General features: G+C 36.2%; 1 protein-coding gene across 1 annotated transcript in view; it reads left to right on the forward strand.

Annotated features, from left to right (window-relative positions):
* PKD1L1 (polycystin 1 like 1, transient receptor potential channel interacting) overlaps positions 1-13,332 on the forward strand; it is a 1,345,235-nt gene that overhangs the window by 885,449 nt on the left and 446,454 nt on the right. Inside the window, exon 34 of the mRNA XM_044065604.1 lies at positions 7,762-8,301. Coding sequence (XP_043921539.1) covers positions 7,762-8,301 — 540 coding nt within the window. The remainder of the gene's footprint in view (positions 1-7,761; positions 8,302-13,332) is intronic.

Genomic DNA, 13,332 nt, shown 5'->3' on the forward strand with positions numbered 1-13,332 from the left:
AGTCTTGCATAGCTTTCCACACTCTACTCATTAATGTATGTATTTTTAATTTATTTACCATTTGTTGATTGGGTTAGTCCCAGGAGGCTAGTGGCTTCTTTTCTGAGGAGGCCTGAGGTAGCATTTAACTTACCTAATTTGGTCAGGGAATTGAGCAACTTCCCTTACTCTTTGGATCTGCCAGTTGGTGCAGGGGGACTACTACAGCAACAATGAAGAGGCCTACTGGGTGCAGCAGCAGCGTGGAGGGGAAGAGAAAAGCTGTGAAGAGTATGGAGGTGGAAAATGAGACTGTGACAAAAATTTGTTCTATATGGAATGTAAATAAAGATTCCTGTGTGGTGTATGTTACAAATGAGCAGTGTTTTGCTGTCTTCATGGAGAAGGAAGTGGTGCAGTTAACAGAACTGGCATCAGCAGAGCTTGCAGATGATGATCTGTTAAAAATAATCCAACAGGATGATCCAGGTGACAGTTTTGCTTTTTCGTAGGGTGAGATTTTTTTCAGAAGCACTGAAGATGGTAATGTGGAAGAGGACACAGGTGAAGTGGCAGCAGAGAATGCAGCAGTTAAAATGTATTCAGCAGTGAAAGTAAAAGAGGAAAACAGCAACAAAATGAGATGGTGTACGGCTTTGTGCAGCAGATAATAGAGTAACAAAAACATATGCAGCAGTGACAGCAGACAAGAAAGGGAGAGAAGCAACAAACCGCGAGTAAAACTGTTTTTAAAAAGAAGAGAAGACCAACTGTGAGAATAAGAACAAATAAATTACACTGCAATCGACACAGATATTATCTATGGGGCAATCTGGTAACTGTTTTGAGTTCTAAAGCTCAAGAAAGTCTATCTTTTGTACATATTGGGACCGGAACATTTTGTGACAACATTTGAAACAGATAGACTGATGATGAAATTTCTGGAACTGTATAACAAAAAGACAGACATTTATTTGTGGAACAATTATTTGTTTTCCGGTCAAATATTAAAAAAGTTACTTTGCAATTTAGAACTAATGAACTGGAAGAAGATAGTGATAAAAATGCATGCAGGGTTTGTGTGAAACTGTTGATACTACTGTGAAAGTTAAAGATGAGAAACTTATGCAATGGAGGGTGGAGGTTGGGAGCTGTTTAGAAATGTGAAAGAAAACACAAAGTGAAACACTTGCCAAGTGTTATTCAGGGTGCCAGTCATAGAGGAACATTAAGATATGCTGGCCAGCCTACATCATTTTTTTTTTTTTTTTTTTTTTTTTTTGTGGAGACATTTCTCATTTAATTAAGAATTGTGACAAGGTGCAATGTAACAATAGTGGGGACTGAAGACATACAGCAAGACGGTGTGTGTCTATAAGGTTGTGTAAAAAAGGGGACACTTTTGGATAGATTGTTGGGTTTATATCAGATGATCCAAGTTTTCAGAAGCCCAAACTTCACATGGTCGAGACCATTTGTTCAACTTTCCAAAAACTTGAATAAAACAAAACAACCAAAATCTATATGTACACCCCCTTACCCCCCTGCAAATTCTATATACCAACTCCAAGATTGCACTACAGCGGGGAAAGGGGTAAATTCCTTGATCTCCACTGTTCTACAGTCTTCATGCAAATGCTTGAGTTTTTGGAAAATTTAACATATAGTCTCAACCTTATGAAGTTTGAGTTTCTGAAAACTCGATCATCCAACCAAACCTGGACTGTCAACAGCAAACAATAAAAAATTAAAAAGAAGGTGAAAGGTAAGAGAACATATATGAGGAAGGACAACAAGAGGTAGGGTGAAAAGGTGAATTAGGTGAAGAAGCCGTAGAAGAAGAAAACAAACATGGAGGGAGAAAATGAGGACAGAGAGTACATATAGAAAGAGAAGTCAGGAGAAGGGATTGATACCAATAATTTTTTTTAAGTTTTTGCAAGTGAACATTTTGATTCTGAAAATCGGAAATTATTTGTGCATAAACCCAAGAAAAATATTCAACTGGGTTGAGTAAAAATAATTTAAAAAAATTTAAAATATTCCCCTGAACTTAAAAAGAAGGAAAAACAACAATTTTAGAGTATTTTTCAGTACATGTAAATAGTATTATTAACACTGCAAGATGGATAGGGATACTAGAATGGTGTTGCTAAATGTGATGTGGATGTTATTCTCTTAGAGAATGTAAGATTCCTGGCATGTGAAGAAAGGCTGCAAGCAAAATGATGTTGTGGTGGAAATAAAATATGGAACTTAGGAAGTCAACATTGTTCTGGAGTGGCTGTGTTAAAAAAATGCAAATACAAGATGTAAGGATGGGAAAGTTAACTGTTATGGGTGTGAGGTGGAGAGAACATTATATGCATATATAACTAGCAAGGAAAGAGAGAATATGTTTCATCCAATATTGGACTATGTGGTGGTTAGTATGAAAATTATAATTGCAGGGTACTTTAATCATGAATTAAGGGGAAAGTGTAAAAAGAAAAGGAAAGATGTAAAAAATATCGGAAGTATTAAGATGTGAATTAGCTGTGTGAGACAATAGTTAATAGACTTATAGTATTATCAAAAGTTTCAGTATAGCAGATGGTGTTACAGTTCTTACAGTTTTTTGACCATTTAGCAATATGGATGGAAGTGATGGAAGAAAGGAAGTATATTAAAACAGGTAAGGAAATAAAATGAGTAAATGGGAAATTATACAGTGAAAATGGAGAGTGGAAAATATTGCAGGTATGGAGGGAATTCTATAAAAACAGGTCTGAATGTTGGACTGAATTTGAAAAGAAGTCTAAAAATGTGTTTTTTGTCCTATAGCAGGAATGATGCAAGAAAAGAAGACAAAGTAAAGCATGTGAAAATGTATAAAATTGTATTACAGAGTTTAGAGAATAATAGGAGAATTTTTTTTCCAAAAACCTTCATTGAATTATTACTTGTAACACAGGCAAATTTACATTCATATAAAAGTAATCACACTATAATTAACATAAACATTTTACTTCACATATATTGCAGTATATCATATAACCCAATAAACAGTACATACATTATTCAATTCCTGCCTTTTTTAAAGAAACATCTTTATTAAATCATCTCTTTAGCAGAGCAGATTAAGGTGGAGTTGTCAGCATAATGAACCAAGTTTGCTGGAGGGATGGCTTTGTGAAGATTATTTGTAAATATAGTGAAACGTAGGTGCCCTAGGATGCTAGAAGCTTTGTATGGAAGACTATCAAATGCCTTTGATAAGTCAAGGAAAACTGCAGACGCTAGTTGGCCGTTGTTACATTGCATATTTACCAGGTTACTAAAATAGATGAGTGCAGTGGAAGTGGTATGGTTGGGATGGAATCCATGTTGAATTTCAGCAAGAAGATTGTTAGGATCTGGGTGTGGATATATTTTTCCAGTATTTTAGCCAGTGGGGAAAGTATAGATATAGGGTGGTAGTTCATTAGGTCAGTGGAGGTGCCCTCTTTGTGTATTGGTATAATATAGGAGATTTTCCAGAGAAATTGTACCTTTTGTTCTGAGATTGATCTATGAATGATTATAACAATTGGGTAGGAAATGGCATTGACAGCTATTTGTAGGAATTTGGCAGGTAGTTTATCTACTGCTAGGGTGGTGGGTTTATGTTTGGTTAGGTGTCTCTAGATGGTTTAAGTTGGTACAGGTTGAAGGGTGAAGGAGTTGGTGTTATTTGATGGCTTATATGGTATAGTGGGTGTTGAGGAGAGTATGTCTGTTGACTGCATTGGTATAGAGTTGGTAAAGTACTCATTGAATTGAGTGGCTGTGTTTATAGAGGTGGTGTCTATGTTTGGATCAGGAGTTGGTGATTTATCTGGTTGGAAAATATTGTAAAATATTGTTTATAGTAGCCCATAACTTTTGTGGGTTGTTATTGTCCTTAGTTTGAATTTCACTATAATATTTTTGTTTGCCTACTCTGCTTTGTTTCTTTTTACAGTGTTTCTCAGTTGTAAGAATGTTTGCATATTAGGAGTAGTTTTGTTTTTGTGCCAGGTGTCCCATGCTTTGTCCCTTTGTTTCATAAGTTGCCTAGTGCTCTTGGTAAGCCATGGGGCACAGATGGCTTTAATGTGGATCTGTCTTGGTGGGGCAAGTTGGTTGAGAAGGCTTAAGAAGATAGTGTTGAAATACTCAACTGCTTCGTCTAAAGGAAGTGTTAAAAGAGGGGACCAGTTAGAGTGTTTAAGGGCTGTATTAAGGTCAGCAGCCCTTTTAGTGTATCCAATGTATTAAGAGAGCTAGTTCTAGTGAGTTTAGTTTGGTCTCTGCTGAAGAAGGTTCGGAGGTGGTCACTTAGAGTGTCAGCTAGTATACCGAAATTATGGGTGGAAGATGGGTGATTGGTAAGAATCCAGTCTAGTATTGATTTTTTTTTGAGGTTTTGTCTACCCTAGTAGGGGTTTGTATAAGCTGTGAGAAGCTGTAAAGGTTAATATGATTTAAGGGGTGGGGTGATTTAAGTGAGGTCCGATAAATATTGAAGTCACCTAGTATAATGGTTTCATGGGGAGGGTTTCTGATGTCCAGTGGAGAAGAGATTCTAGGGTTTTGATGTTATCTCCTGGAGGGATATATGATCCTAAGATATTTAGCTGTTTTTGCATATTTAGTCTTACCTTAGCAAGTAGGATCTCTGAGTTATTAAATGCAGGGATTTCAATGTTAAATAGTTCAACACTGATGTTCTGATATAGAAAAGAGACTCCGCCTCCTCTTTTTGTACAGTCTTATTGTAGTATGGTATAAGCAGGGGGAAATATTTCTTTGTTTTTAATGTGTGGTTTAAGCCATGTGTCTGTGAGGAAGATGTCAGGTAAGAATAATGCTATGGTTGTATGGAGTTCAGTGGTTTTGTTAAGGATACTTCTTATGTTACGATTTATTATTAGAATATTGGATGTTTTCTTAAGTAGGCTAGTATTGGTTGTAGGCTGATTTTGGTGATGTGTTGGACTTGTTATTGGACCTGGGTTGGGGTTGATATCACCACTACAAAGCAGGTGAGAGGCAATGATTATTATTGTTTGCAGGTATTTGGAGAAGGCTAAGTCACATTGTATAGATACGCTAGATTTGCTTTGATAATGGAGGAGTCTGTAGGGGCATAGGTTATAGGTGGTGTGGTTAAAAAGTGAGGTGAGATGAGTAAGTGGTAGTTAGTGAATGTTGGAAGTGAAGTTGAGGTGGGGTGATGTATGTTGGGGATTGTAATGTTGTTGAAGTAGGGTGAGGTTAGATGGGCCGTGATGGTGAGTGTTAGTGTTAGAATTATTTGATGAGAGTACATGTTTGGTTTGTTAGAAGTAGTAGGATTGTATAGATATAACCCCATGAAAGGTGTAGGGATTCTGAAGTATACTGACAGGATGGACTGCAGCAACTTTGTGAGTGGGGATGTAGTATATGTAGAGTGTATAATATGAGAGCAAAGGAGGAGAAGAGGGTGGTGGTGGTTGTTTGCATGATTGGCTGAGGGATGGGGGTTGGATGTTGGTGTGGTAAGGTTAGGTATAAAGGAAATGAGCTAGGGGTGTGTGGGAATGGGGGTAGGGTAGGTGGAGCAGAACAAGCCTGAACGAAGCAAGGGGGAGTGGAGTAGGTAGAGCCCTACCTAGGAGGTAAGAGCTGAAAAAAAAGTATTAAAAGTCTAAGTAATGAAGGTAAGTAGCATTGTCCCTTAATCGCAGGGAGTATGCCAGTTACTGCATTTCCACTATTTATTCACAATGAATGGAAAAATAACTGCTGTGAAGGGACTAGGGTGACCTTACAGTACACTGAAATATTGGAGAACTTAAATAACTGTAGAGCACTGTCCTGCTTACAGGATGAGCTGCTTAACTGGGCTAAGATTCATTTGTTTGGTAGTGTTCTGCTGCCACCTAGTGACAGTTAGTAGCAATGGCAGGGAATGGAAAAAGAGGAAAAAGACCTTGCAAGTGTGCACCCTATGCCAATAAAATAAAAGTAAGTAAAAGCACTAACAACTAGATGCAGTAATTAGTTACCACCTACATAAGAAGATTGAAGAGACTAAAAATCCCAGTAGCGAGTCCTTTTGCCTTCAGTTGTTTGCAGGATAATTTTCAGAAATCCTTCCCTTGGGGGGCAGCCATGAGTGAAGTAAATCTAGAGCAGCATGCATGCACACTTCTCAGGGGATCTGGTGGGGATTGTCAGTAGAAGCAGAAGATCCTGGACTATTCCTATATAATCTTATCATCAATATCTTATTATCTATAATACTCTATGATTATTGTTATTCTCCTTAAAGACCTGCATCCAAATCCACAGTCTGTTGTTTCTTGAGCTTCCTTCCTGTTTCATCATCATCCCTTTCCATTTTGAACTATATTTTCTATTTGTGCTTTGTATAGGAGTCTTAACTGTGTAGCTCTGAAATACCCCTTCAAACTGGGTAAACCCAATCCTCCCTGTTCTACTTTAAGAATCAGCTTATCCCACTTGAGAATATTAAGTGAATGGTATTGATATGAACATGACTATGTATGGATATTAAAAGAACAAGAAAGAATATCTGAGAATGGTACATAAGAATGTGTTTTATGTAATGTGGGTTATTTGGAAGGAAAGACTGAATTCATTTTTTTAATAGGAGATGGATTTTGGCAGATATATTGTGAAAAATTAGATTATGGTTGTAGAAGTAGGAGTGGAGGTCAATTTTGGTAGAATAACAATGAGGATGTTATAAGAAATGCGCAACATGGTAAAAAAAATGGGTATATATGTGCTTGTAATTATGTACATTTTGTAAATATGTAAATGTGTAAATAGTTTTTCATGTTGTTTTAAATAAAGGGCCCCTACTCTTTTTGATAGGTGTTGTGGGGTCTTTAATATCCACAAATACAATACAAAGGCACCACAATTCACGGACAATCCAAACGACAAGTCAGGCTTCAGATAAACATGTTTAATGCTTAACTTTTTCATTGCGTTTTCATCTTGAACTCCATCAGATAAAAAAGTAAATCAATTAAAACCCTACCATTTATATATATTGTATTAGTAAAATAAATCATCCAATTAAACCCTTAATTTCAATTAACAATTAATCAAGCTTATGAGATTAAAAAGAATGGTTTTCTATTTTACCATTGGTGAAATTTTGTCCGGTTCATTTTTATTTCTATTTGCTATGTGGGCTTTGTCCACTAGGTGGAGGAATTGTTACAAATGGAACTTTGCACAAAGGAACATTATTAGGTCTTTAAACAGATTTTTAACTTGATTATTAAAGACTGTAATTTTTTAAAAAAAATTTAGTTGACGCGGTGGTACAGCGGTTGCGTTGCCTCACAGCAAGAGGTTCTCCTGTTCGATTCTCACGGTCGAGTGGCCTCCGAAAAACATGCGTGAATGGGTGTGCCTTTGCTGAAGGTTGGGTGTCGGGCTGGCAACTCGGCACCAGTCATTAGCAGACCGGAGTTCCACTGTGGCGACCCCTAACCAGGAAAAGCCGAAAAGACAAACAACAACAACATTGTTATACATACATATATATGACTGGTTTCCCTTATGGAAAAGTTTTTTAACTTTTGAAGATATTTTGTGTATTTTTTATTCAACAAAAAGAAAATGATTAAATAGAAAAACACTCACTTTATTAACAGAAATAAAGCTTTTGGGAAATGACCCTTCCTCAGTATTCAAATACAGTACTAAAATCCACCACTTTTATATAAAATAGCACAAAACACTGCCATTTTAAAGATGCCAGTGTATGCAAACACATATCCTGAGCTCCTGAAAGCATGGCAACAGTTAAATTTAAAATTGAGCAGAGACTATATGGTTTTGATGAATGAACACTTCATAAATATAGAGAAAGAACTCTCAAATGAAATCATACATGTGGGGAATGAATTAACCAGATCTGCCAATTTTATGAGTGACGCTGGTTTATATCAGCTGATGTTAAATGGAATGAACATCTTGGACAATAAACTACAGGCTACTAAGCAGCATAAGTTGCAAAGAGACATTAATGATTTCAGGATTGGGCACATCTTCTCATGGCCAAAAACTTATATAGCTAATAAATCTCATCCTAAAGAATGCAAAAAAATGAATAGGATGGATGAATTAGATAGTTTTTCGGAAATCAGACAATTTGAAAATGGTAATAAATCTTTAACCAATAACACCTTCTACAACAGAGATGGGCGTCTACAGACAATGCAACAACCTGATCGTAATATGGAGGATAATGCAGTAAAGGAGGTGGTTGGTCAGCAAGCTAATAACAATCAGGTGAGCAGGGCTGGCTCCTCCTTGAATCTGGCAAACGTACCAGCGGAGAATGGAGCTACTGAAATGACATCTACACTGACGAAAAGTAAGAATGCAGAGATATTTTTAAAACTGACTCAGCCGATAGTAACAAAACTGCCAGAGAAGGTGGAAGTCAACAAGCACCCACAGTCAAGAGGGCATTCCCAACAACAGAAAAATTCAATATCAGGCAAGAGAAAGAATGACAGTACGCTACCCCAGAACAAGCAGGGTTGCAAGTGACTGGTAAGCCAAAGAGCTCTGTTTTAAATTTATCAAGCCTTGAGCTTACACCTGCAGTAGAAAGTTTATTGAACAAAGGACTACAATTTAATCCTAGTGGTAGGGACACAATTGTTGAAGCTTTAACTGACCTTTAGGTTTTTGTTAAAAATGTATGTTTAAAAATGTTATTTAAAGAGGTGGATAACGAACAATTTTTTATCTTTAAGAAAAAGAGTACATTCATTCCAAACAACTGTCCGATATTGAATGCTTTTAATGAGGTCTGTAAAAATGAATTAAGACAATTGTATAACAATGTTTTAATTGGAAAACAAAAAGTGAAATGTTTTAATATGTCTTACGCCGAGTCTTTAGCCTGTAAGGAATTGTGCGAAAATAAGAATATAGTAATCAAACAAGCCGACGAGGGGGAAGCGACAGTTATATTTGATAAATTTGTATATACTGAATTAATGAACGATTTTTTGAAGGATAGGGTCACTTTTAAAGAAATTTCTTTTAGTGATGTGAAGAGGATTATTACAAAGGTAAATATGTTTGTTTATGAGATGCAAACGCAAGGGGATATTACACTTGAGCTCTTTAATTACTTTTCAATATCATGTCCGGTTGTTCCAGTAACCTACAGAATACCTTAAGTTGCATAAATCTTTAGTTAAACCACCCATGAGACCTATTGTCTCAGGAAGAGGGTGGGCAACTGAGCCTTTATCAATATATGTTCAAAAATACTGAGTAAATACTTGCCAATATGTCCAAGTTATATAAAAGATACTGGAGATTTTATAAAAAAGTAATATGCATGGTATAAGGATAATACAGCATGTGAATGTACATTAGTGACTTTAGATATAGACTCCTTATTTACTGTAATATCAAATGAATATGGAATAAATGCCATCCGTGCATTTTTGTGCAGTAATACAAATATGATGGAGGGAGAAACAGAGACCCTTTGTAGCATAATAGAAATTGTCTTAGATAAAAATGTCTTTCTCTTTAATGGACAGCCTTATCTACAAATAGCTGGTGTAGCCATGGGTACTCCCATGGCTAATATGTACGCCAACATTGTATTGAGTCAATGGGAAAAAGATCATGTTATGAGTGATGAGAATCCGTTTAAAGGAAATATCCTTTTTACCAGTGTTTTGTAGATGATTGCTTTTTGATGTGGAAGGGTGATGAGCAACAGCTAATAAGATTTGTATAATTCTAAACAATACTATGAGTTTTCTGAAATTTACTATGGACTTTTCTTATGGTAAAATTTCATATTTAGATGTTGAATTGCATAAGGAATCTGGTGTATTGAAAACGTGTGTTCATAGAAAGGATGTACAAGTGAACAAGTATATGCATGACAAAAGTATGCATGCTAAACATGTGTTTGGAGGAATTGTTAATAACTATTAAGGGTCAGTAGATTGAACACCGATTTGATACAGTGTGAGGAAGAGACGGAAGTTTTGTGCAAAGAGTTTGAAAGTAGAGGCTATGATAATGAATATGTCCTAAAAATAAGAAACAACATATTAAGGAACAGAAATTCTTTAGCACCTCCACATTTTGCTGAGTGTACTTTAAATGAAGAGGAGGTGATTAATTCTGCCTCCATTTTGAGATATGTCACAACCTACAACTGTATGACAAAATATGTGGAGGCAATAATTTGAAAGAATTGGCGAATATTAACATCATTACCTGAGTTATCTGTGATACTGGGTAATGTACCTCGATTTGCCTATAGAAATAGAAATAACCTTAAAAGGCAATTGTGTTATAAAGATTTTGAAGTGAATTTAGTGAGTCCAGAGATGCACAATTTTGGTACAACCCCTTGCTTTAACTGTAGTTGTTGCATAGACATCTGTAATTAACAGTCTTTTAAGCATCCAGTAAATAAAATAGTGTATGAGATAAAATATCAAGCCACATGTAATATGACAATTGTGTATTTAGCAGCATGTGTACAATGCAATGGATTTTATGTGGGAAAATGCTCAAGATGACTTAAAGATCGTATAATTGAGCACAAATCCGAGATAAGGAGAGGTGCTATGTCTAATGCCCTAGCTAAACACAAAATTGATAAAGGGGTGTCTCACAACATTAAATTTAAAGTCCTAGAGATAGTATATAAAAGTTCAAGACAGGGAGACATAAATAATAAATTAGAAATGTCTGCGTATAAATGGATTACTAGGCTTGAAGCAGACAGAGCACCTGGACTTAATAACATGGTAACTATTAAACCTGTATTAATAGCCAGACAAAAACAATATAAATGATGTTTTACATATTCATGATGAATATCCATGTGATTTTATAAAAAATATATAGGAATGTTTTTTTGCATATGTATGTTTTTATTGTTAATTGTTTTTATAATCTCATTGGTTGGCTGTGTCATGTGTTATTTTATATACAAATGGTGGATTTTAGTACTGTATTTGAATACTGAGGAAGGGTAATTTCCCAAAAGCTTTATTTCTGTTAATAAAGTGAGCATTTTTCTATTTAATTTCTTTTCTTTTTGTTGAGCTACAGTTAAAACGTTTAATAGAATTAAACTACAGTTGAGCTGTGCTTTGTGTATTTTTTCTTGACATTCTTGACTAATGTTAATTAATTGAAATTAAGCGTTTAATTGGGCAATTTATTTTACTAATACAGTATATATAAATGGTAGGGTTTTAATTAATTGACTGTTTTATCTGATGACGTTCAAGACGAAAATGAGGTGAAAAAGTTAAGCATTAAACACATTTATCTGAAGCCTGACTTGTCATTTGGACTGTCCGTGAATTGTGGTGCCTTTGTATTGTATTTGTGGTTATAGTTTGTCTGGCACCCTTCTCCTTTGTGCTTTTGTCTTTTATATCCACCTGAGCTACCACCACTTCAGGTAGATGGGACTGTTTATCAGTTTAACATTTCACCTGAAGGACAACAGACTCAGGAGTGCAGCCACCTCCCCTGTGCTGCACTGCAGTGTCAGTGTCAGCAATCTAACTAGTTGATGTGGGAATGGAACCCACTGCCTTCTGCACTGAAGAGGAGTGTACTACCTGTTGTGCCACTGGCACTGACAATAAAGGAGTGTGCACTGAGTAGCTACTAACAATGGTCATAGGCAGGGAGGATAGAAACGGCAGCAAACAGAATATACTGACATTGTTTGGGTATACTGTCTATGAAGTTATGATGTGACATGCTTTTAAAGGAGATGATAATGCTTTCTATATATATATATATATATATATATATATATAGAGAGAGAGAGAGAGAGAGAGTGCGTGCTTTGGTAGACTTTTCCATTAGTGGGAGAGTTCAAAGAAGTTAATTCTGTAGTGCTAAAAACATTTGTGGTTATGTTCTAGTAGCAGCACTTTTGTTCTAACTGGTGATTCAGAGACAAGAGTGGAGCAAAGCCTCACTACCAACTTGTTTGCTCACCCTTGAATTGATTACTTAATGCTGGTGGAATAATTGCATTAAACATTTCCCCTAATAACCCACACAACACCGTTGCACAGATGGCTACAGGCACACATACACACTCACTGATGGAAGTAGCTGTTGTGACAAGTTTACAGTCACAGACACCCTGACAGTCTCACACGCACATACAGACTAATACAGATAGTCATGCTCTGTCATGCACATGCTCAGTACTTATCTGCTGTGATGCTAACACATTCAGAGCTGCTATAGATAGCAGCTGGTGTACACCATAAAACTAATGTATTCAATCCTTATTTCATGCTTTGAAATAATATTGCTGAATTTGTTTTTGACTTTCTCTGTAACACTTTTTTGATCCCAATGTACAACCCTGTGACAGAACACAGGCATGATTTACATTAGAGTTACCTCTGGGCTGCTGTATTTGCATTTGGTATTATCCAGCAGAGCTCTGTAGCACAATTTGCCACAAGCTACATAATACTGTAGCTATATAACAATCTCAGTTGCTCTCTCATAATGCTCTGAGCAATCCTGCTAGAAACAGAATTTCACAATGCATTGTGTGTTTCTGAATACCCAGAGTGAAAGAAAGTGATGGCAATTAGAAACCTGAGATTCATATTCTGCTTTATAATGTCTGCTGTACAGAAATGCAAGTGTGAATACATGGAGTGTCCTGAAGTATGGATAATAGCTGTTCTCAGCATAGGAATCTAGCTATTATTCTGTTAATATCTTCCCAGGATTTACATGGCTTTGGCTATGATGTGTCTAGTCTTTAGTCATTTCCATACACTATAGGTAGCATTTAGTACTTCCATGGGTGATAAACATGTGTCAGCAATAGACACCATATCGCTAACATTGCCTTACACTCTTTAGAAGATGAAGATGCTTATGATATTTGTTTGCACAGACTGGCTTATAAGCTGATGTGTGACATGCAGTTTGAAACTACTGCCATTTAGGAGATTGACTTTTAGTACTTGTGATGCAGTGATCTTCAATGTACTTTTTCTTTAATAATTTATACCTATAGGTGAATGCACACCCCAATTCTCACTGTGTAGGTTCATATGAATGCCCATTTTGACACAGGTAACAGTTTGGGAACTGACTCAGTGTATTTGCTATCATCTTTTGCCTTTTCTGGTACAGAACTGCAGGCACAGGAATATAAATATAAATATCAAATGCTGCATTATTGTAAACACCTCAAGTCCCACTTTGGTCTTCCTAGAAAACGCTGCATAATTCTAACTAACCCAAGGCCTGCTCTTGTTTTCCTTGAAA

Source organism: Protopterus annectens, chromosome 3.part0 (assembly GCF_019279795.1).
Source record: "Protopterus annectens isolate FY-2018-M chromosome 3.part0, PAN1.0, whole genome shotgun sequence".
In the NCBI taxonomy this organism is placed as follows: Eukaryota; Metazoa; Chordata; order Ceratodontiformes; family Protopteridae; genus Protopterus; species Protopterus annectens.